Source organism: Galleria mellonella, unplaced genomic scaffold (assembly GCF_026898425.1).
Source record: "Galleria mellonella isolate WM207_F2 unplaced genomic scaffold, CSIRO_AGI_GalMel_v1 utg176, whole genome shotgun sequence".
Lineage (NCBI taxonomy): Eukaryota > Metazoa > Arthropoda > Insecta > Lepidoptera > Pyralidae > Galleria > Galleria mellonella.
The window spans coordinates 1647337-1673205 of NW_026442019.1; the positions used below are offsets into that span (position 1 = coordinate 1647337).

A 25869-nucleotide genomic window follows, 5' to 3' on the forward strand; every position below is an offset into this window, starting at 1 on the left:
TCAATGTACAATATCAGATTTATTTATTTTTTTTTTTATCAAAGGAAACAATTAAACCAGCGAGATTCAGAACACTGGCAACAATACTACTTTTATTTTTTATTGACGAGCCAAAGTAAACAATTATATACAGCTATAATCTCGCAAAGAAGTTTATGACATCACTATTATGTAAATAGTACGTATATTTGTTCTGTCGCAGATCGTGTCTAGATAAATATATAATCATATTATTTATAATTTAAAAATTATACACACATATATATATATATAAACTGTAATATAAATAGATAAACGTTTATTGCAATTTTATGGCATAAAAAACCCATAAAAATCACTAACTTCTACTTTATAATTATAAAATATGTAATTAGCTTTTTAATGGCCCACATGTGGGGCAAAAAAATCCAGTAGAACTCTTGTCTATGCCAAAAGCGAATTGAGTAAAACTCCAAAACATGTAAGGCATGGCATATAACAAATGACATTTTCCATTCAGGAATTGCATAACCGGATAACGGCTTAGATTTGTAGATTTCATAAATTGTTTTAAAGCCTACGCCATCGACTGCATTAATAAACTGCACTACACAATTTTAATGTATTAATTACTTATACGTATATAGTGCGACTAACAAAGCTATAGCCTGACAACTTCGAACGCAGTACTGCGTAGTGACAGCGCTGGGCGCTTGGAAAGTAAGGAAAGTAAGGAGGCATGATTAATACTTACGAAACGTAAATTTGACCTCACCAAATAAGACTTGTACGCGTTTAGAGATCACGGTTACCATCTTTTGAGGTTGAGTCTTGTATTTAAACACGTTTTTTGTGGTAATGAAGAGAAAAGTGCGTCTAATCCAAAAATAGAGTTGCCCCTCTTTCTTCAATACCTGTATGTCAATAACGCAGTAGCGCCGCGAGCGAAGTTGTCTGGCTACACTATGACTATGTAAGTCAGTATTAAAAGTAGTATTGTTCCGTTAACATTATTTGTTCAGCAAAACTATCGCATCGCCGTTCACTAGCTGGCGCATTTGGTCTTCCCGTCTAACAGCTTCCGCCACAGGTCGAACTGCTCGTGATACCTCACCATATGTATGGCCACTCCCCTCTGAACCGCGCACGGGTGGGCGGCCACCTTCTTGTTGTAGAACTCGGGGGCGTGCTGCCGCTTTATGCCCAGCTTGTTGGCGAGCACGCCGGTCACGAACACGTCCTCGAGCCGCAGGTAACGCTCCGACGGCGCAGCCGCCAGCAGCATCCTAATCGCGTCAGCGGTCATCAAATAAGCCGGCCCCGTCGCGAAATCAGGAAACACCTTACCCGGAAACTGCAATGGTGATACGTAGTACTTCGACCGAGTCGTCCGCTTCGGCAGCGACTTCTTGACCACCTTGCCCCAGATCGTCTTCGTCGCGTTGACGCGCGACGGCGCCGACGCGAAGTCGAGCAGCTTCGGCACGTTTATGAACATGTCGTCGTCCGTTTTGAGGATCTTCGGCACGCGCGGGCAGTACGTGTCCACCCACTCGAGCATCGACAGCGTTTTGAGGGTGAGATTCGAGTAGGAGTCCATGAAGCGGCCGATTATGATGTCGCCGTAGAGGGCGTCCTCCGCGTCGACCGCGGGCCGCATCTTGTCCGGCGGCACGCCGAGCACGAAGGCCAGCGCGACGTCGGCCCGCGCCGCGTAGTGTCCCCACGTGAGCCGCACGGCGTCGCGCGCGGCCGCGTGCGACGGCGCCGACGTCACCAGCATCAGCAGCCGCAGCCGGCCGCCCAGCGCGGGGCACAGCTCGGGGTGCGGCTTCTCGTGGCCGGCCACGTACACGTCGTTGGTGATGACGGGGCCGGGCTGCGCCGGCTTAGGGCCGAGCGGGGCCGGCGCCGGGGCCGGCGCCGGGGCCGGCTTCGGGGAGGGCGGCGGCGTGTGCACGAGCGGGGCCGGCGGCGGCGCGGTGCGGTTGGTGGTGGTGGAGGGCGCGGCGGTGGAGGCGGGCGCGGGGGGCGGGCGGGGCCGCGCGGGGGGCGGCAGGCGCGCCAGCAGCAGCAGCACGAGCGCGCCCACCGCGCCCAGCGCCGCGACGTGCGAGCGCCGCACCGCGCCCATCGCGCCCTCACCTTACGACGTTACACACCTGGAATTGGAGAGCACGTCGTCAGCTATATGCATGGACTTCATCACTATTAACGTCAAATTGCTGAACACGTATCTCTTACCGTGAGGGAGAGGATTACCTCCGGTTACCCCATGGAATGCAATAGAAGATGCCAGACTTATAAGGAGCAAACGGATCAATCAATCAAACTATATATCGTTAATGAGTCCATGAGATAGAGTGAGATGACAATATGTGGTGTCCTGTTCCTTCTCATAGGAGTACTAACCGAAACAACTTTGTCGATTGATTCGTTAGTTATTTGTCTAGGCTAGCTTATTTTCCTAGCCGCCTCCTACGACTTCCTGGACATGTGAAGATGTGGTGATACATTATATTTTCATTCTGCCACTACTTGAAGATATTTAGAGTACTTTCCGCTTAAAAACAATAAAAGAACTGACTAAATGATGCGGCGGGCGATAGATCATAAAAATCATCATTTCAGCCATTATCCGTCCACTGCTGGACATAAGCCTCCCCCATAGATTACCATAAAGAACGGTCCTGAGCCACCTGCATCCACTGACTCCCTGCAATGCATTTCAGGTCGTCACTCCATCTAGTGGGAGGTCCTCCTACACTGCGTTTACCCGCACGCGGTCGTCACTCAAGAACCTTTATTCCCCGTCGGTTGTCGAATCTTCGAGCTATGTGACCAGCCCATTGCCACTTCAGCTTGCTTATCCTTCGGCCTATATCGATGAGTTTGGTTCTTTTGCGGATATCCTCGTTTCGAATTCTATCACGCAAAGACTCCAAGCATAGCGCTCTCCATAGCTCGCTGAGTAACTTGTAGCTTTTACATACGGGCAATTGTGTAGGACCATATTTCGGTCCCATAAGTCATCACTGGCAACACGCACTGGTTAGAGACCTTCGTCTTAAAAAAAACTTACTATAAAAAAAGATTGTCCCATTTCCCACAGAAACTTTATCAAAATCGGTTCAGTCGTTCGTTTTTTTTCTTATATAATAACCCCCAAAATTGATAACGTCATCAGTCACTGTAGCATTGATAACAAATATGAACGTGCGCGTGAGCATACACACGAGGCATACGGCAGCAAGGATATGATATTAATTGCCTTTGATACCGAATTGATGACTCCGTCACGAGTTGCGATGACCTTACGCACTTCACGAACGATATATGATCATCATTGCCGAGTATTTGTCGTGTAATTATAGTATTCGAAACGGTATTCGCAAGGCCGGCATATTTATTCTAGTTAGAACTAAGGTTCTTACGCATTTCATTGCTTATAGTTCTCTAAGTGGAAGGAAGGAACCCTGAGTTTTTTACACAACTGTGATGACATCATATCATATACATTTTTTTTTAATAATCATTAAAATAAGTGTATGTATATATATATATATATATATTTTTTTTTTTGATGGGTGAAAATGTTATGGTAACCCCGCCTGCGCTAACGGGATACGCTGGCAGAGCACCAATGAAGGGTGATAGATGAGAATGAAAACAGGCCAGTTAGTCCATTATGATGAATTCATCAGGAATTAACCATGATAGTTTCCAGGGAGGACCGCGAGGAGGTCGACCTGGTTGGGTATATATATGTATATATGTATATATATATATATATATATATATATATATATATATATATATATATATATATATATATATATATATATATATATATATATATATATATATATATATATATATATATATACATACTACAACATATTGCATTATAACATATAGGTTTTTATGTTATTAAATACAATACAATATTAATACACATGCCTATTATAGGTATTCACAGCATTTACTTTAACATAATTATACAGTGCGTAAATGAAGTAACAATTATAATGATAATGATAATGAATTAAATAACAATAGACTACAAATATTTATATATATATATATATATATATATATATATATATATATATATATATATATATATATATATATATATATATATATATGGTATTTTTTATAAGAACTGTTATATCGATATACTTTTAATAAATAGTTATAAGGCGTTGTAGGTGAATAGTTTACCGAGTCAGGCAGTTTGTAAATTTATTTTTTTAAATATAGTTCTTATTAAAAAAAAAAGAAAACTACTTTTCAACTTGGAACAAACAAGACACAATTCCATTAAAATAGACTTGAGCAGTTTCGGAGATTAGCGTAAACGTACATCGTGACGTGGGATTCTTATAATTTACAATTTTATACACAAAATAAAATTATTCGGTCATTTGGTTGCTGATAAATGTGCAAATTAGATATTTTTTTAATGTCAAATTAGTCATCATACAGTTATTTATTAGCTCATTACCGGATTGTATAATTTTGTATGAGAAACAACATATTCACAACTTATTCATTTACAACATGTATTTTTTTACACCATTTAGGTGGGTAACAATACAACCCACCTGTCAGGCGTTTACCGTTGAACACCTGCAATACTAGGGGTATATCGCGCGAATTACCTACCCTAAAGATTTGCCCTTTTTTAGAAGAACCCCATGCTATAGTCTTGGAAAAACTTCGACAGGGAGCTCATTCCATAACCTAACCGTTCGTGGGAGCAAGTATCTTTGAAACCGCGCTGTACGCGATCATCCAGGCTCTAAGGTACGCGGGTGAACTCACTGTCGGATATTAAGGTGTCTAATGCGATGATAATGGAATGGTAACTCCGCCTTTAGTATCGATCTACGCTGGCTGAGACTGGTACTCAGAGAGAGAGATGATAGGTGAGGATGAAGTCCGATCAGTTGGCCTGTTGCAACGTTTTCACTAGGAATCAAAGATGGTTTCCATGAAGGAACACGTGGAGGTCTACCTGATAAGGTGTATATTACGAAAAATAGCAATGAGGATTAACCCGTCCCGTGTGGTCTCGGTATAAATTAGGCCGCCCCTTCGTAAGAGCCAACTAAGGGAATGGCAGCAACGTCCCTCTTAAAAAGTCTTCAAAGCCTAACTACGGTTGCCAATCCGCCTGCCAAGCGTGGCGACCACTGGCAAGGACATGGGGGAGGTTCATGTTCAGCAGTGAACAGTCAACAGCTGATATGGTAATGATGATAAATGTAATTGTTTATATATATATATATATATATATATATATATATATATATATATATATATATAAAAGTATATATATATATATATATACTTTTACAGAGTATCTATCTATTAATCACAAAAATTACTGAAACATTTTGATAAAATCCCAATAGATAACAACGTGGGTAAATCCATGCACAACAACTAGTAATGAAATGTAAAATACAATTACATATATTTACCGTGAAGTAAATATAACAGACATTGGCGAGAAGCCATTTACAACGAGTTTATTTCGACTGTCGGTACGTAAAGCACTTTTTAAAATCACCTATGTACCTACGCAATTGTCCTACATACAAGAATAAATAGAGTTTTTTTTTAATGGATGATAATGGAATGGTAACCCTGCCTGCGCTATCGGGATACGCTGGCGGAGCACCAGTGAAGGGGGATAGGTGAGGATGAAGCAGGCCAGTTGGCCCATCGTGACGAATTCAACAAGAATTCGTCACAAGTTTCTAGGGGGAACCACGTAGAGGTCGACCTAATAGGGGATATTGCTAGCAATGAGGCTGTCAAACTCCATTGCTAACAATCCCTTTCCACCCCAAGGTAAATAGAGTTTCGACAGCGTCTGTATATACAAGTATACAATAAGAAAAAAAAAAAGTAAAAATGTAGTAGTAGAAAGTGTCCAATGATAAAAAATAAATAATTACATTTTAGAATACAATAGAATAAAAACATTTATTGCCATACAATTACAATATAAAATATAAATAACATATACAAAAAGTGTTCCATCCTAGGCAAAAGGAACCGGCTCAGTTGATTTTTTTTTACAACACAGGGGGGCAAACGAGCATGCGGCTCACCTGATGGTAAGTGACTACCGCCGCCCATGATCACCCGCAACACTAGAGGCATTGCAGGTGTGCTGCCGGCCTTTTAAAAAGGAATATACTCTTTTCTTGAAGGTTATGTTGTCGTATCGGTTCGGAAATACTGCTGCTGGAAGTTGATTCCAAAGAGTGGTTGCAAAGATGCTGTGAGTGACCCAGCGCAGTGTGAACAGCTGCACAGCGCTGGTTTTCAGCCAGTCCCTCTCTTAACAAAACATAACCAAAGTGCAGGGTACAACTGTAAATTGTTTCTTACAAGAATCATTTCTCAAATATACTAATTAAAAAAAAAAGGAAAGAAGTTTCCTTTCGTGCCTATATTTGACACATTTTTATTTTCTTTTATATATCATCATCATCGTCATATCAGCGTTTAACTGCCCACTGGTGGACATAAGCCGCCCTCTTAGAGGGCTTTGCCAGTAGTCGCCACGCTTGGCAGGCGATTTGGCAACCGCAATTAGGCTTTAAAGATGTTTTTAAATGGGACGCTGCTGCCCATCCCTCGACTTTTAAGTTCCCATAGTCGCCTCTTACGACACCCACTGGAAAGGCAGGGGTGGCCTACTACTATGTCGCGACCACACGGAAATATTGTAATCAAGTTCCCTTGATTACCAGAGGGAGACTTTGTACAAAAGTCGTTTGCTTGGGCCACCTCTGTCCCATTCGTGTTTCTACCGTGAAGCAGTTGTGTTTGCATGGCTGTGTTTCGGTTTGATGGGTGGGATATGGCGTGAATTTACAGGGTACAGAGGAATAACACCTGAGTCCTCAGGAATGGCAACGCATGGGGGGTATCATGGGTGAAACAGTATATTCTGTTATGTCCATAGTACTGCTCATGTCTATAGGCGACGGTTACCACTATCCATCAGGTGGGCTGTCAGCTTGTTTGCCATTCTAAGTTGTATAAAAAAAATGATCCCGGTGTTTTTATATGAGACATAATTTTTAATTAATATCTAGATTATGCCCACTTGTTTCCCCTCAAGCAATCAAATATGAATTGTGAGGCTTTCTGCCTATATTTCCATTCTCTTATGGGGCGTCATAAATTAATTAAAAGATCTTATACTCTTTATGTATTTTGTGATATTACAAATACCGGAATAAAGGGAAGGAAGGGATTGTTAGTATGTGGACTATCAGTGCCATTGCTAGCAATGTACGTTACCAGGTCGACCTCTATTATAAAAAAGGAAAATCCTTACAAATAAAAAAAAAAGAACAGAAACTAACCGAAAACCTCCTTTTTTGCAATCCTTCAAAATAAATTTTGCTACTTCTGGAAAAAGTTAATCTAACAATTCCATCTCTTAGCATGCAGGGGGGGAAGGGATTGTTAGTAATGCGGATTATCAGTCCCATTGCTAGCAATATACCCTTACAGGTCGACCTCCACGTGGTCCCCCCCTGGAAACCACCGTGCTGAATTCTAAGTGTATTTATCACGATGGGCTAACTGACCTGTCTTTTCATCCTCACTTATCATCCCTCACTGGTGCCCCGCCAGCGTATACCGTTACCATTTCATTATCATTCATAAAAAAAAAAAACTCTTAGCATGCAAATACCCGTATACCTTATATGTAAACAGAGAGATTTAATTAGTTTTCCAAATCGTGACGCCCAAACCACATAACTCCAAAGTAACGGCCTCGTTTGAATTGAATAGCCACGCAATAAACATTTCCGTGTTTAATGCAGGATTAAGATACGCGTAAAGATTACGCGACGACTCGTCGAATTTAATTGCTTGCATTCTTAAGCGAATTTTAAAGTGAAGATTAGTAATATATTGCTATATCTCTATATAGCCGTATCTATATATTGCTATATCTGTATATAGCCGTAACTATATACTGCCATATTGATATATCTATATACAGCCGTACCTTAATATTGCCGTATCCATATATTAATATATGTATATATTGCCATACCTATATATTGCTATTTTTTTATATAGCCATACTTATATATTGCCATATCTATATATGGCCATATCTATATATCGCTATATCTATTTATTGTAGTTACAATATTGGCCTAATTTATACTTATAATAAATATGTAGAGGTCAATTCTGTACATGAAATATATTTCCAAAATAACTATCCGGGGGTGATTAGTGATCGATACTGATGCCAAAAATGCAATCAGTAAAATTTTTGTCTGTCTGTCTGTATATTCGTTATAGAAACAAAAACTACTCGACGGATTTTAACGAAACTTGGTACAATTATATTTCATACTCCCGGGCAGGTTATAGTATACTTTTCATCATGCTACGATCAATAGGAGCAGAGCAGTGAAGGGAAATGTGTCTGTTACATCAAAACCACTGAACTGTGAGGAAGGACATAGGCTACTTATTTTACGAAAAACGACGGAAACGCGGACGAAGTCGCGGGGAGCAGCTAGTTATGAATATAATGGTTTTTTTTTTCATGCAACTTAGAATGGCAAACAAGCTGACGGCCCACCTAATGAAGAGTGGTAATTGTCACCTATAGAAATGAGCAGTACCATGGACATAACAGAGAATACTGTTTTGCCCATGATATCCCCCATGCGTTGCCATTCCTGAGGACTCGGGTGTTATTCCTCTGTACCCTGTAAATTCACTGCCATATCCCACCCTTCAAACCGAAACACGGCCATGCAAACACAGCTGCTTCATGGTACAAACACGAATGGGACAGAGGTGCCCAAGCAAACTATTTTTGTAGTATCCATCTGGTTATTATGAAGATGACACAACGGTTAACCGTCCACTGCTGAACAAAGGTCTCCTCCTTGAGGGGTGTCACCTGTAGTTGTCAAGCTTGGTAGGTAGGTTGGCAACCGCAGCTAGATTTTGGTGATGTTTTAAGAGAGATGCTATTGCCCATACCTCGACTCGACAATTAAGTTCCTTTAGTCGCCTATTACGACACCGACGAAGGAAGGAGTGGCCTATTCTATGAAGGGACCACACGATGATAGTAACCTCTGTCCCATTCGTGACCTGCCTCCATCCTCACCTATCATCTTTCACTGGTGCTCCGCCAGTGTATACCGATAGCGCAGGCGGGGTTACCATTCCATTTTCGCCCATTAACAAAGAAATCCTATGACAGGACCACTCGACAATTTATAACAGACATTTAAATAAGCAGATATAATGAAATACCAGCATGAAATATATGAAATCACAACGCAAACAGTAGATTGTTTTATCGTAACCGCAAATAGAGACGTGCAAAAATATTGGCGCTAAACAATTAGATCTTTAAACAGGGCAACATCAATATTGCGCGAGGAAACATTGCCGCCAAACGGAGACGCAAGCTTAATGTTGGACAAAGATGGCGGCCTTCAAACATTTCATAAGACGTAACATCTCCAAATCCTAACATGTAACTGAAGGCACAAGTGTGTTACATGTCTATAGGCGACGGTTACCACTTTCCATCAGGTGGGCCGTCAGTTTGTTTGTCATTCTAAGTTGCATATAAAAAAAATATATGCCTCACGACTCTGGAATGCGCTAACCTGCACATAAGACAAATTTCTAACAAATTTATTTTTAAGAGAAAAGTCTACGAATATCTTTGGAAAAAACTGTGAAAGCAGTTCACCTTCATCATCATCACTTTTGATCTCTATCGTTGTTTATTTGTGTTATCGTATATAATCTGTAAGTAGGTATATTTATATATGTATATTTATATTTGTATATATGTATTTTTATTACTATATTTGTATATTTATGTAATATTTGTTTAATATATTCATGTATGTATATTTATATAATCTCTATTGTATGTGTTGTAAATTTTTTTTCACGGCATATTAAAATTTCTGTTTAGCCAAAGGTTGACTGCGAGAGAATGCTATATAGTAATAAGTCTGCCTTTTGTACCAGACATTTTTTTTGTAATGTGGTCAATAAAGCATATATAAATAAATTTTTATTATTATTATTTCATCCATTAATTGTCCACTGCTCAACATAAGCCTTTACCTAAGTGGGTTTTGCCAGTAGTTGCCACGCTTGGCAGGCGTGTTGGCAACGGCAGTTGGCTTTGGAAATGTTTTAAGAGGGACGCTGCTGCTCATCCCTCGCCGTCCCTTACGCCACCCACGAGAAAGGAAGGGGTGGCCTATTCTATGACCATACGGGAATATGGCTGAATACTACACATATATACTTAAGGATATAATACTAGGGGGGAAAGGGATTGTTAGTAATGAAGACTGAGAATCCCATTGCTAGCAATATATACCCAACCAGGTCGACCTCCTCGCGGTTCCCCCTGGAAACTATCATGGTTAATTCCTGATGAATTCATCATGATGGGCTAACTGGCCTGTTTTTATTCTCATCTATCACCCTTCACTGGTGCCCTGTCAGCATATCCCGTTCTTTTTTTTATACCACTGGAATCGCAAACAAGCATACAGCCCACCTGATGGTAAGTGGTTGCCACGCCTGCAATACCAGGGCTATTACGGGTACGTTGCAGACCCTAAAGAAACCTCTTCAAGAACCCCATGCTGTAGTTTCTTGGAAAAACTTCGAGTTTCCATAACCTGAGTGTCCTTGAGAGAAAACTCTGAACCCGCGTTGTACGCGACCATCTAGGACAGGGGTTCCCAAACTTATTTTGTTTATTGCCCACTTTGAGAATAAATTATTTTTTAGCGCCCCCACTTTTTTCTATTACTTTAAATTAAATTAATCAATCATTGTGAGCTATATTAGCGAAGATTAAACATTAATTCTAAACAAGCCTCTACACAACGCCTCCATTTGTTTTCTGGGTCTCTTGCCGCTGCCCTTTAGGCCTGCAGCGCCCACAAGGGGGCGTTATAGCCCACTTTGAGAAAGACTGAGGGCCTACCATGAAATGTTTTCCGAAATTTCGGAGCCAAACGAAACACAAATTTGATGTTAAAATTACATAATACATGCTGTTTGGAAACATTAAAAATGTTAAAATATTGTTCCTTTAGATTTTCATGAAAGGATGTATGACGAACGAAATGTTAAACGCCATTTATTGGTCCGATTTTGGTATAAACAAAAACACGAAATTGAGTCCGAAATTTCGGAATTTCATTTCATGGTAGACCCGCTGATCTAGGCTGGAGGGTATAAAGGTGAACTCCCTGTCTATGGCGAGTCGTACTTCCAATTATCGACGATGCAAGGATATGACGTATTAAATTTACGCAAATTGAAACAACTATCGACGATGCAAGGATATGACGTATTAAATTTACGCAAATTGAGTAAATACAAGTAACAATGTCAAAGTCTAGCGAAATATTTGCATTGTGATTATGTAAATTAAGGCGGTTGCGCGTAACAAATTAAATAATTAATGGTTTTATCTCAAGTCTCTTAGGCATTCACGTAACCAGAATATTTTAATTAGCATCAACGGAAAGAAACTCAATTTAAACAGCGAAAACATCAAGACTTCAAAAACAAGAAGGATCTCAAATGGATTGTATTTATTTATTTATTTATTTTGGAAAAAGTACAGCTGATTTACAGTCAATACATAATCAAATTTATATCTATGTTAAGCCATGAATCGTTTTCACATATGCATAATTACACTTTTTATTTATACTTTATTGTACATAAAAAATTACATACATGTATATAATTTATATAAAATAAAGATGTACAACAGGCGAGCTTGACTCTGTAAGAGTTCTCTTCCAGCAAACGCTGAGTGGAAAGGAGCATTAATTACCAGCGGGCAGTGTGCGTACAATAAGAAGAGGAAACAGTATAGTCGTTTTTAGTAAAAAATAATAAATATGTTTACATATATACAAAGTAACTTATATACTTTATAATATATAAAATACATATACATACACAAACATAAGTTCATGAGGACAGAAGATGCTCTTTTAAGCTGCTCTTGAATATATTCAGCGATTGACTTTCACGAATATGCAGTGGAAGAGAGTTCCATATTCTTTTTATATATTTTTTTAAGGGACGATAATAGAATGGTAACCCCATCCGCGCTATCGGCATACACCGGCGCGGCACAGTGAAGGATGATAGGTGAGGATAAAGCAGGTCAGTTAGCCCATCGTGACGAATTCAACAAGAATTGTTCACGATGGTTTCCAGGTGGAATCACGTGGAGGTCGACCTAATAAGGCATATTGCTAGCAATAAGGCTGTCAAACTCCATTGCTAGCAATCCCTTTCCCCCCATTCTTTTTATATTTATTGCCTCATAACTCCATCAGTTGAAAACCGATTTGGAATTTATTCTTTATCTTTTTTTTTATGCAACTTACAATGGCAAACAAGCTGACGGCCCACCTGATGGAAAGTGGTAACCGTCGCCTATAGACATAAGCAGTACCATGGACATAACAGACTGTACAGTCGCCCATGATACACCCCATGCGTTGTCATCCCTGAGGACTCAGGTGTTATTCCTCTGTACCCTGTAAATTCACTGTCATATCTCACCCTTCAAACCGAAACATAGCCATGCAAACAACTGCTTCACGAATACGCGTAGTTCTGCGGTAGAAACACGAACGGGTGAAGGGATACACTTACAGATTAGTCATATCGAAATTTTATGAATACTGATTTAGTTGTTTAGTTTAAAAAATCAAAATGTGGAACAAAATCTTAAACTAAAAGTACAGTAGAGCTAGAAGCAAACAAGCCATTGTGAGGTTCAATGATTTAGTTTGTAAATCAAAATAACTGGTTTAGCGACACTTGAAAACTGTTTTTTTGTGAAACATAATCTTATTGTAACTAGTTATTTAAAAAACTAAAATTAACAATCACAAACATAGAATGGTCAACCGTAAAAAAGCGGGTCAAATGCGAGTCGGACTCCCCGAAACGTTTAGTACAAAATCATCAATTTTTTTGTGAAGTTACTACAAATTTACGGTTTTCGCATTTTTCCCTTTACTTGTGCTACATGATATTGCTTCTTGCCAAATTTCATTATTTTAGGTCAACGGGAAGTACCCTATTGGTTTTGATTCGGATTTCGAATATAAACGGCCGTATCTTTTGATTGCGTCGACTTAGAAGCTTGATTTTTTCATTGCTTTAAGAGATTGCAGCCCTGAGTATAAGATATTAATTTCAACTTGATATCTTCACGCGTTCCTAAGAAAAATGATCTTGACAGACGGACGGGCGGACAACGAAGTGATCCCATAAGAGTTCCATTTTTTTCTTTGGCGGTTTGTAACCAGAAAAGCAGCAAAACAACGACAATATCAAATCGAAGATCGATTTGTTGAAAGGGTGACGAATCGTCAAATAATACATTTGGCAAACAAAACGACTTATACATATTTATGAATTCCATTGTACATAAATATATTACATTGTTAAATTTTATAGCAGACAGCAAAATAATGTAGTAAACCGTTCGAGAGCATGTCAGACACGCTTCGTTATGGGCCCAGAGATTTGTTTAAGATATTATCCGACTTCACTACGAAAGAGATTCGAAATTATTTTATTATTATTATTATTTCTTTATTAAACACTATAAATATAGATAAGTACAGAGAGAAAGCTAGATGGCGCAAGTCAGACACAGTAAATACAAAAAAAGTAATCAAACAAAATACATAATATTATAAATATCATTTATTTCATATTTATTTCATTCTTTTATCTCTTTTACTGTGTATTATGTGTATGTTTGTATTGTAATTTGTGTGCTGTACGTAATGCAAATAAATTATCTATCTATTTATTATTACAAAATTTCAGAATTACAGAAAGTATGTTATATTAGCGTTATTTGTCAGAGAGAGACTTTGTACAAAAGTCGTTTGCTTGGCACCTCTGTCTCATTCGTGTTTCTACCGTGAAGCAGTTGCGTTTCGGTTTGAAGGGTGGGATATAGCAGTGAATTTACAGGTTACAGAAGAATAACACCTGAGTCCTCAGGAATGGCAACGCATGGGAATAATCATGGGCGAAACAGTATACTCTGTTGTGCCCATATGCTCATGTCTGTAGGCAACTGTTACCACTTTCCATCAGGTGGACCGTCAGCTTGTTTGCCATTTTAAGTTGAATAAAAAAAATTAGTTGGTGTCGTGTCGTATCAAGAGGTGAAGAGACTCGCTGAAAATCGTAGTGAGTGGCAAGAGCTACACCGACAAGTGTGCAGCTCTTAAATGGATAGATAGATATAAAAAAATGCTCTTTTTGTAAGTATAAAAAACATTTCGTAGAATCAATATAGGACGAGAAATGGAAATATCATGTATGATTCATGACGATTATAAACCGCGTAGAGTCATAGCGGTGCGCGACCTTGTACCATAATAATGGTTACTAAATGTGGGTAATTTAAATGCAGGCATATTAATGCTAATAATGTTGCCAATACTGGCTGTGGTAACGCTATATTAAAGAGGGAATTGCTAGCAATGGGGCTTTTTTTGATGGGTGAAAATAGTATGGTAGCCCGCCTGCGCTAACGGGATACGCTGGCGAAGCACCAGTGAAGGGTGATCGATGAGAATGAAAACAGGCCAGTTAGCCCATCATGATGAATTCATCAGGAATTAACCATGATAGTTTTCAAGGAGAACCGCGAGGAGGTCGACCTGGTTGGGTATATTGCTAGCAATGGGATTCTCAGTCTCCATTACTAACAATCCCTTTCCCCCCGATTTTGTTTGTTTATAATGTTGTTTGTTTAAAAAAAAAAAAACATTTACACACCTGCTCGTATGTAGCGGTAAATATTGTTAAACAATTGTAAAAGGGTAAGGCAAAAATATGGCAGTGAATTTACAGGGTACAGAGGAATAACACCTGAGTCCTCAGAAATGGCAACGCATGGGGGGTATCATGGGCGAAACAGTATACTCTGTTATATCCATGGTACTGCTCATGTCTATAGGCGACAATTACCACTTTCCATCAGGTGGGCCGTCAGCTGCTATTCTAAGTAGCATAAAAAAAAGATGATTAATAGAGTTGAGTGGATAAACTCCAAAACTACACAACCGATTTTAAAAATTCTTTTACCTACACAAAGGTACATTATCTACAAGTGACATAGGATATAAAGTTTTTTGAAATTTCTATTTACCCGTGAGAAACTGGGTCGGATCGTTAGAATATCTAATATATAATAATTCTCGTGTCACGGTGTTTGTTACCAAACCCCTCCGAAACGGCTTTACCGATTTTTATAAATGTTTGTGTGCATATTGGGTAGGTCTGAGATTTGACCAACATCTATTTTTCATACCCCGCAATGATAGGGGTGACCCATCCGTAAATTTTTATTTTTTAATTTTTAACAATTTTTTTATTTTTATTTTATTGTTATTTAGCATTGAAAAATACATACAAATTCAAATTTTCACGCTTTTACGATCAACCCCTGTTGTTTAATCGCAAATTTTATATGCCACAATAGGGTTGCAAGATGACAATCGAATACAATAATTGTAGTAGGATAAATTTTCATGTATAGTTCTAGAAATAATGTATATGGTAAAACAACGTTTACCGAGTCAGCTAGTTATTATTATATAAAACATAGCGTGTAATCTAAAACTGTTATGGTCGATGTGAGGTCAGTCAATCACACGTACAGTCTGATCATTTACATCATTACAGATCATTTACTGTCATTATATCGTACTACATATCTGAAAGGAGACAATATCAGAAAGGACACTTGATACGACACGACGAACTTATGAATATCGAATAATAGAAGGTAAGAAGGAAGGAGGCGAAGGGGAGACTAAGGTATAGTTCATCAGACAGATCAAGGAAGGAGTTGGTGTCGTGTCGTATCAAGAGGTGAAGAGACTCGCTGAAAATCGTAGTAAGTGGCAAGAGCTCCACCGACAAGAGCGCAGCTCTTAAATAGGATAGATAGATAGATACTGTATTGTGTTAGCAAAATACCGTGCAAAGTCGTGGCCAATCGCTAGTTTATAATATTCACAAAGGCTTATTATTTATTAAGGATATTTATTTATTTATTTATTTATTGGCCATATTACAAAAAATATTTAGTACAAAAGGTGGACTTAATGCTATGATAGCATTCTCTCGCAGTCAACCTTTGGCAAAACAGAAATAGTCGAGGGATGGGCAGTAGAGTCCGTTTTAAAACATAACCAAAGCCTAACTGCGGTTGCCAATCCGCCTGCCAAGCTTAGCAACCATTGGTAAAATTCACCCTTATGGGGCAGGCCTATCTTCAGCCGTGGACAGTTAACGGTTGATAATAAAACATTGCCCCATAGATAAAGTAGAAATGAATCTATTGATAGGATCGCTATCGGTGGCGAGTTCATGAGACAGAGTGAGATAGCAATATGCGTTGTCCTGTTCTTCCTCATGTGATCTTGACTAAAACGATTCGATCGACAGATTGTCTAGTGGAGTTCGAGAGAAAAGATTGTTAATAACTAGAACTCGTAGGGGGGAAAGGGATTGTTAGTAATGGGAGTCTAATGAAGCCATTTCTAGCAATACCTATCAGGTCGACCTCCACGTGGTTCCCCCTGGAAACCATCGTGAACAATTCTTGTTGAATTCATCACGATGGGCGAACTGATCTGCTTCATCCTCACCTATCATCTCTCACTGGTGTCCCGCCAGTGTATACCGATAGCGCGGGCGGGGTTACCATTCCATTAAATAACCATCAAAAAAAAAACTAGAACTCCTGTTACTCACAAGTCAATTACCATTCATATCATCCATTAAAAAAAAACTACAAAAGTCGTAGGGTATTTTCAAAATACCTCATCGTTTATCGGGCCAGTAAATGAAAAAATATGTATACACAAGTGCCCACATTAAAATGTCTGTCACTAGCAAGATAAGGTGTAATCACTAAATATACGAGGGTGAAGCTGTCATCATTACATTTTTATGCAAATATTAAGCACAAGTCACACAGAGCTAAACTAAGCAAAATTTGGTTGCATAAATTCCTGCGTTGTTTATTGTCCAATTTCTTAATATAAGGGTAGTGCCGACTCTTAAATATAATAACATAATGACTAGTCCGTGGTCACTTGTAAAACAATAGGATTGTTCTCATTGAGTAGGTACCTAAATGAAACATTCGCAAGTTTGTAATATTAACAAGAACCCGAACAATTAATTAAGTATGTTTGCGTTTACAAAGCGAATTCAAACCAGCCCGCTTATGACAACATATCTTCGAAACAATGCACTTTAATGCAATGAATTGTTGTGGCGGTCAGGCGCAGGCATGCCTACAGTACAACGACAGTAACGCAGTAGTTTTGCAGGTTTTGCTTTTTTTGTTAACTAAATTTATTTCAATCAGTAAGCATGTCTTCACGAAGCACTTCATTTTAACTTGTTGCTTTCGTAAAACTGGCTTAGTATTTTAATTTAATTTATATTTGTAAATCACAGTGTCTTGGCAATCTCTTATGGACTCCCGCGATACAGGTTCGCTTAGTGCGGGGTCCAATGTACTCTCTGTTGTAATTTTTTTGTGTTTAATAAATAAATAAATAAAAGTATATAATTCAAATTTAGAATCCAGATTTTTCCTTTGTTTTTTCGTAGAAACTAGATTGTTTATAAGAGATTAAGCCGTATAGCTTTGTACCTTTGCCTTTTGCACTGTGAACAAATCGTCATAGTCGTAGAATACTGACAGACCTGACAAATATTACATATATAGATCCGTCAGTATTCTAAGACTATGACGAAATAGTGGTGTAACAGTTTAATTATTCATCATACAAGGGGTTCGATTCCCAAACAATAACGTTTGTATTCATAAGTATGTCTTTTTGTGTTTACCATTTTTTTTTTTAACAATTTCGCAAAAGATCATGATCGCGCCATGTTTGTTACATAGAAATCCGCCCCCGGGCCCCGGCACCTACCGATCAAACCGGATTTATTACAATTCATTTCAACAAAAACTACTACGATCGACGCGTGTACAGGCCGCTTATTCATTACCAATTACGTCACAGCGCGGCACGGCAGCATTTTTATAGGTATTCGACGCATTGACTGACGGTCATTCACTCTAAGAGTACATGTTTATAGAATTCTGCATGTGGATACATTGTAATACCTAACTACTTAGTGCACAGTTATTGGTTATATTTACTGAAATAACCTCCGTGGCGATTGGCAAATTTCGTAAATATATAAATAATAAAAGAGGGAGGTATTAAGTAAGAATATTTTTTTCTTATACCACTATGGTAAATGGCTACCGTAGCCTATAAACGCCTGCATTATCAGGGGCATTACGCATGCGTTGACGACCTTAAAAAATCCTGTTTACCTTCGTATCTTTTGGGGATTGTTAATAATGCGAACTACCAGCCCCATTTGCTGCCAGGTCGACATCCCCGCGGTCCTCACTGGAAATCATCGTGCTGAATTCCAAGTGTATTCATCACGATGGGCTAACTAATCTACCCTTTCATTTCACCTATCAACCCTCACTGGTGCCCCGCCAGCGTATCCCGTTAGCGCAGGCGGGGTTACCATTCCATTATCATCCATTAAAAACAACAGCTTTAACCCTTTTTGAGAGGGGAAAGGGATTGTTAGTAATGGAGATTGAGAATGCCATTGCTAGCAATATACCCAACCAGGTCGACCGCCTCGCGGTTCCCCCTGGAAACTATCATGGTTAATTCCTGATGAATTCATCATGATGGGCTAACTGGCCTGTTTTCATTCTCATCTATCACCCTTCACTGGTGCTCCGCCAGCGTATCCCGTTAGCGCAGGCGGGGTTACCATGCCATTTTCACCCATCAAAAAAAAGAATGTCAACATTCGTATCACAGTTCCATGCTGTCGTTTTTCATTTGTCACCTTTCCTGAACAAAACTTCGGTCCGGAAGGAAAGGGATTATTAGTAATGGGGTGTAATGGCCCCGTTGCTAGCAATAGGGCAAGCTAGCAAGGCTAGCAATCCTATTGGGTCGACCTCCAAGCGGTTCCCCCTGGAAACCATTGTAATCGAATCTTATTGAATTCATCATAATGGGCTAACTAACCTGGTTTCATCCTAACCACCATCTCTAACTGACGCCCTGCCGGCGATTACCGACAGCGCAGGCAGGGTTACCATTCCATTTTCACCTATAAAAAAAGCCCCGATTCATACATAAAACGAACTGTATCATCATGTAATTTTTCCTCCAATACTAAAGGAAATTTGCAGGTCATATGTATTTCTTTTAACAACTTAGAGCGTTAAACTGCCCCGCCAGTACAGCCTGTAAATATACTAATAGCGCAAGCACATTTACCATTCCATTTTGACCTGTCAAAAATCCTCATGTATTGCCATTTTTGAGCATTATAATCTTACGCCTTTGCCTTTCTACATTAAAACAATACAGGTGGTCTACCATGAAATGAAATTCCGAATTTTCGGGCTCAATTTCGTGTTTTTGTTCGTACCGAAATCGACCCTGTAAATGGAGATTAACATTTCGTTTATCATAAATCCTATCCTAATAGTCCAAAGGAACGATATTTTAACATTTTTAATAATTTTAAAAGACATGTATTATGTAATTTTAACATCAAATTTCTGTTTCATTCGTCCCCGAAATTTCGAAAATCATTTCATGGTAGGCTTACAGAACTAATTTTAAACTTTCCCGTTGTTTACACATATTTGAAATACTACGCGATCAAAATTTTTTGCACGTAAAAAGCACTAATAGAATTATTGATCGCGTTAAAACCCAATACTGTATTTAAAATACCTAACTAGATTCCAAAAATTTCAAATTTTATCGACCAGTTTATATTGAATTAAAATCTATTTTAAAAAAATCTGGTACTAAGGTAAACAAACCTATTTCTGTTAAAACTACCACACACACAGTTTAGTTTCTACTTGTCTAAATCATTTACATCACCATTTTTTGCAATTATTTATCAGATTAAATAATAATTAATAAATATAATAATAATATATTACTATTTTATTATTATAATAGTTTGTTTGGGTACCTCTGTCCCATTCATGTTTCAACCTTAAAGCAGTTGTGTTTGCATGGCTGTGTTTCGGTTTGAAGGGTGGGATATAGTGTGAATTCACAGGGTACAGAGGAATAATACCTGAGTCCTCAGGAATGGCAATGCATGGGGAGTATCATGGACGAAATGGTGTACTCTGTTATGTCTATGGTAGTGCTCATGTATGACGGTTACCACTTTCCATCAGGTGGGCCGTCAGCTTGTTTGTAAGTTGTGTATATATGTATATATATATATATATATGTGTGTGTATATATATATATATATATATATATGATTATATTAATTAGAGTTACTCATATTTATCTTATTTTAATAATATCATAAATTATACCATCATCATCATTACATCAGCCTTTAACTGTCCACTGCTGAACATAAGCCTCCCGCTTGGGGGTTTTGCCAGTAGTTGCTATGCTTGGCAGGCAGATTCGTGACCACAGATAGGCTTTAGAGATGTTTCAAGAGGGACGCTGCTGCATGGGAGATATTTAAGAAAAATTAATATGTACTCTTCTTAATAAGAGCATTAGAAGATAAGACAATAATTTTTAAAAATTTAGTATGCCTGTCTGTCTGTCTGTATGCTGTTCTGGCATGATGCAAAAAATATTACAGAGAATTGAATGTGGTTTTCCCAGTTGTATTTCTAAAGACTGGTGCATGTTTCTTTTTTATTTAATTTTTAATGGGTGAAAATTGAATGGTAACCCTGCCTGCGCTAACGGGATACGCTGGCGGAGCACCAGTGAAGGGTGATAGATTAGATAGAAAACAGGCCAGTTAGCCCATCATGATGAATTCATCAAGAATTAACCATTATAGTTTTCAGGGGAAACCACGAGGAGGTCGACCTGGTTGGATGTATTGCTAGCAATGGGATTCTTAGTCTCCATTACTAACAATCGCTTTTCCCCCCACTGGTGTATGTTTCATCTTAATACTTCAACTAAAGATTCCCTATTTCTAAAATCCATATGTAGCAGGAAAAATGCTGGTGGTAAATAAAATACTTTAAATAATACATTCACTCTAGATCATTGGTTAAAAAACCTACAATAGTGTTGCCATATCTCTTTGTATTGTATGAAAAATATCTTTCAGTTCATTTAATTGAAATTTTAATAGATATGAAAAGGAGAGTACTTTTTAATGGGAAATGAAATGGTAACCTTCATGCACTATCTGTATCTGCTGATGGTATACAAGTGAGTGATGGTAGACAATAAAATCACCAGGAATTTAGATACTATCTAGGAGGGCCACACTGAGCAAACGCGAGACAGCAATTTTTTAATAGACAAGTAATTACATAAAAAAATATATATATCTTTTAGTGGTTTATGGTCTTCATTAGTTATATTATTTTAGAAATTTTTTATAAAATTATTCATAGTTTCAAAAACTAATTAGTAAATCAAATTTATTTTTCAATAATCTTTTGTAACAGTCTTGTAAAACTTATTATAAAATTTAAGATAGTCTTTTATAAATAACAGTTACATATTTGAAATAAGACTTCATTAAAACAAAATTTGGTTTGTTTTAATGAAGTCTTATTTAAAAAATCTAATGCCCAAAAAGATTATAGTGTTATGTGTACAAATAAAATTATTAATATTATTACACAACACTAGATGCCCGATAATGATGTTTATGCTAACCCTTACAAATATTATAAATATAAAAGTTTGTTTGTTTGTTTGTCACCTCGTAACACCTTAACAGTTTTATCACTTTGAAATTGTGTATACACATAATTTATGAGATGGAGAAGGATATAGGCAGGTAAAAGCTACTAATATATTAATAAAAATCATATTATTTATTTACCCCTGCACATTGAAACAGAATATAGTCTATAGAAATTGTCTATAAACCCATAGACAAAAATTGAACACACTTGGAGAAAGACATTGCTAATAATAGACTACTAACTCCATAGCCTGCAATATATAACCTCCACATGGTCCTATCTGAAAACCATTGTAGTTAATTCCTGGTGAACTCATCACAATGACCTGATCTATAGTCATTGACTGGTACCTCTCTAGCATAAACTAAAAGCATGACCACAGTTGACATTGACAGTCAAAATAAATTTATTTCATTTCAATTTAGTCCATTTTTATAAATAAAAAAAAAATATATATGTAATTTTTTTTTTTATCCAGAATGTAATGTAAAACACAAATATACAAAGCCATACAGCATCTCTTATATCTTGATGTGTATTTAACAAATTCAAATTATCATAATCTTTATTATTTTTGCTGTTTGCAACAATAAGCTTTTAATACACTGAATTAGCAAATAAATATTTGAAATAATTTATGGATTCTTTCTTAATAAATCTATTTAATTAAATAAAATAAGTGTTGATAAGAAAAGAATTAGCTATCCAAATGTTAAACATTGGCAAACTTATTTAAGTTTAGACATCAACTCAACTTCTTAAAATGATTGTACAATTTCCTGAACAAAATGCAAATAAATAATAATAATGTTTCATATAAATTAAATTAATCCAGTTAATACCAAAAACTTTGTTGTAATTTCCTTATAACGTAAAATTTTTAATTTATATGTCAGGAAAAAGCTAAGTGCATCATGATATTTCCCAAAAAAAAATATATGACATCAATTCACTATAAGCTATTTATTGTTGGAACAAAAGAAAAAACAACGACCATTTCCTGACGATCATAATTAAAAAAAAACTTATTGGAATCTTTTAGGCAAAGGAAACAAAAAGTGGCCGTCCTGGTTAATGACCACAAAAAGCATACGTAAAAAGTAATTAGGATCGATCGTGCAGTGATAACATGCAAAATAACTGCTAAAAATGCTAATAGGACTCACCATAACGTGTACAAGCTGATGTGAGTTCCAGGGCTGCGTTCACGGATATCGAAGACTGCCGAGATTCTTGGTGTACGTTGAGGCAGCGTGAGGAGCCGCCAGCGTAATAATCACCTCACATCACCTGTTGGCGGTTTCGCAAATTATTTTGTTTACAGCCAATAGACGGCGATACTTAAAAGCGAATCAATTGATATTGAAAGAACACGAAACAACGACAAGCATTGACATGACTGACTGACAAAGTGATGAATTTTAGAAACGCAGTGTGTTCAACGAATTGGCAGATGACGTTGACAGATACGTTCCGTTCCATCAATGTTCATAAATTGTTATTATTTACAGTAAAAATTTTTCCAACCAACCAAGTTTAATTTATACGTATTTAGTAAAAATGTATTAATTATGATTATAATTTATTTATCTAGTTAAATAAATTACGTTTTAAGAAGTAACATTGACGAATTTAGTAGTTTAGCAGCTTAATACACGACTTTACCTCCTAATAGTCGCAAGTTCTATCTCCGCTCAATATGTACATTGGTCTCTATGAATATATCTGTGTATTTGATGTTTCTTATATATAATATTTACGTATTTACATAAAAAAAATATTTATGGTTTAGTATAAATATATATATATATATATATATATATATATATATATATATATATATATATATATATATATATGTCTATCAGTTGTCCGGTTGTATAGAAAAATTCTATTCTTAGTTTGAGACTAGAAATAATTCGGAGGTGTTCTAAATCTATACAATTATGTATCTTAATACATTTGATAATAAATAGAATTACATGATTATGTTTGTCTATTTCCAATGTATTATAATTATAAACATAAATTGAAAGTTGCAAGAATGATAATATAAGTGTTAATAATTGGTGTGTGTTTTAATAATACTTATACAAGTATTACATTATTTATATTATGCAGAAATTATTGAAAGAAAAAGGGTGTGGTAAGTTGTTATACCAACACAGTTGTCAAAGATCTGGATACAAACACATACCACATACACGTTCCCTTTCATTCTTTTGCATTCGGACAAAAAAGCATGAAAAAAATTGATTATCAGAACAACCTATTGTTTAATTTGAAAATCGAACCTTTCTCATTACAATCAAGCATTTAAACCAGAACAAGTGGTTCCTACTCTAATAGAATCAGGAGCCTGTTCCATCTTTAAAATCATTATCGCCCGATAAACGTGTCGTTAACCAATGCAGGGTTACAGGCCAGAAAATTGTATTAGGGCGAAACGCACACGCGCTGGTGAACACTGATTGGAAACAGAATGGCATTTGTTATCGCCCCGAGACAGATGCGGCTGCGCTGTGCTATCCTATAAACTGCTTAGTTCATTTTCCCAGACGTTCCGCGTGCGTGAACTGTTCCACAGTGTTTAAATCGGGATATGTGAGAATGAAGGAAGGTGAAGCGTCAACTAACGGGGCTCTGGCCTTCGCTTTGATCTATTTCACGTTCTTTCTGGATAATGTGCTGCTTACAGTTGTAGGTAAGTGCTGTTCATGCTTGATCCCTTACAAATCAGCCACGGAGCATCAATTAAAGTGATAACTATCTTGAACATCTCTTTACTTAATTTTCATATTCGTCTCATGGTTTCATGGTTCCGGAGACGTCTCTTTCAGATAGAACATGATGTATTTTTACCTAATGATGGTTGATCAGTTTGAGTTTTCCTCGGTATTTATTTACAAGTGCAAGTTATTGCTTCTGGGTGTTCTTGCTGGACAATGGTTAACTGGTCACAGGAGTGCCGTGTGTTTACCTCTGGTGATTTATTATAAAATTTGAAATGGCTAAACGAGCTGATGGCTCACCTGATGGAAAGTAGTCATTGTTGCTTATAGTCATGAATAGCACTATAGATCCCACAGAATACAGCGTGACAGCTGAGCCTGCGATCGTACTCCCATAAAGCCCCTGTCTATCGAAGAGGGAAGAAATGGATTACTAAAACAATGGTAATCATTATGATGTTATGACTGCTACTTTTTTTATGGTTGGTAATGGAATGGTACTCCCGCCCGCACTATCGGTATACGCTGGCACCAGTGATCTGCTTTCATCCTGTCACTGGTGCCAGATGAAAGGTGAGAATTAAAGCAGCCCATCGTGACGAATTCTACAATAATTAAGCATGATGATTTCCAGTAGGAAACGCGTAGAGGTCAACCTGACAGGGTATATTGCTAGCAATGGAGCTGTTCGACTCCATTACTAACAATCCCTTCCTCCCAATGACTGTTACTATAATATTATTTTACAGCAGGGCACGTATCATTTGTTGCAGTTCCTATAATACCGGACTGGGTGCGCGGTGAGTCGTTGGAGCTGTGGACAACACACGACGCGCCTCTTGCTGTACTGCTGAACAGTACCGTACATAACATCAATACAGAAGATACTCAAGGTAGGTATGGTAAGACTTGTGATCAGTGGCGACCACAGCTTTACCTACATTTTTGAATATACCTAGTTATTTTTCTAGAAAAAAAAATTACTTTTTGACATAAAGACAGATCTTTTTTACACTTTTTAGGTAAGTTGTATAAGAGGAACATAGTTATGTATTAAGACCTAGGCAAAATCAGAAAGAACTTGCTGTATGGTATAGAATCTACTAGCTCTTTCTTCCTTTCCCATGGGTGTCATTGGAAGCTACTGAGAAGCTACTGCAATTTATTAGTCGAGGGATGGGCAGATCAGTATGCTTCTTAAAATATCACTAAAAACAACTGCCAACTCAAAGCCAAACGTGA

The 25869-nt window shown here is 37.6% G+C and overlaps 2 protein-coding genes across 2 annotated transcripts in view; one reads left to right on the forward strand and one right to left on the reverse strand.

The window, feature by feature from the left end:
* Positions 1–23306, reverse strand: LOC128200343 (beta-1,3-galactosyltransferase 5-like). Its single transcript, XM_052893493.1, has 2 exons — positions 23062–23306; positions 1–2141 (listed from the first exon to the last, which is right to left on the reverse strand). The coding sequence occupies exon 2, from the start codon at positions 2111–2113 to the stop codon at positions 1025–1027; it is 1089 nt and encodes a 362-aa protein (XP_052749453.1). The 5' UTR covers positions 2114–2141; positions 23062–23306; the 3' UTR covers positions 1–1024.
* LOC128200351 (synaptic vesicular amine transporter-like) overlaps positions 22970–25869 on the forward strand; it is a 13034-nt gene continuing 10134 nt past the window's right edge. Inside the window, exons 1-3 of the mRNA XM_052893516.1 lie at positions 22970–22995; positions 24310–24599; positions 25401–25520. Of these exons, the coding sequence (XP_052749476.1) occupies positions 22970–22995; positions 24310–24599; positions 25401–25520 (436 nt within the window). The remainder of the gene's footprint in view (positions 22996–24309; positions 24600–25400; positions 25521–25869) is intronic.

Coding starts and splice junctions, on each gene's coding strand:
- LOC128200343 (XM_052893493.1), bottom strand. CDS start 2,113: ATGGGCGCGGTGCGGCGCTCGCACGTCGCGGCGCTGGGCGCGGTGGGC.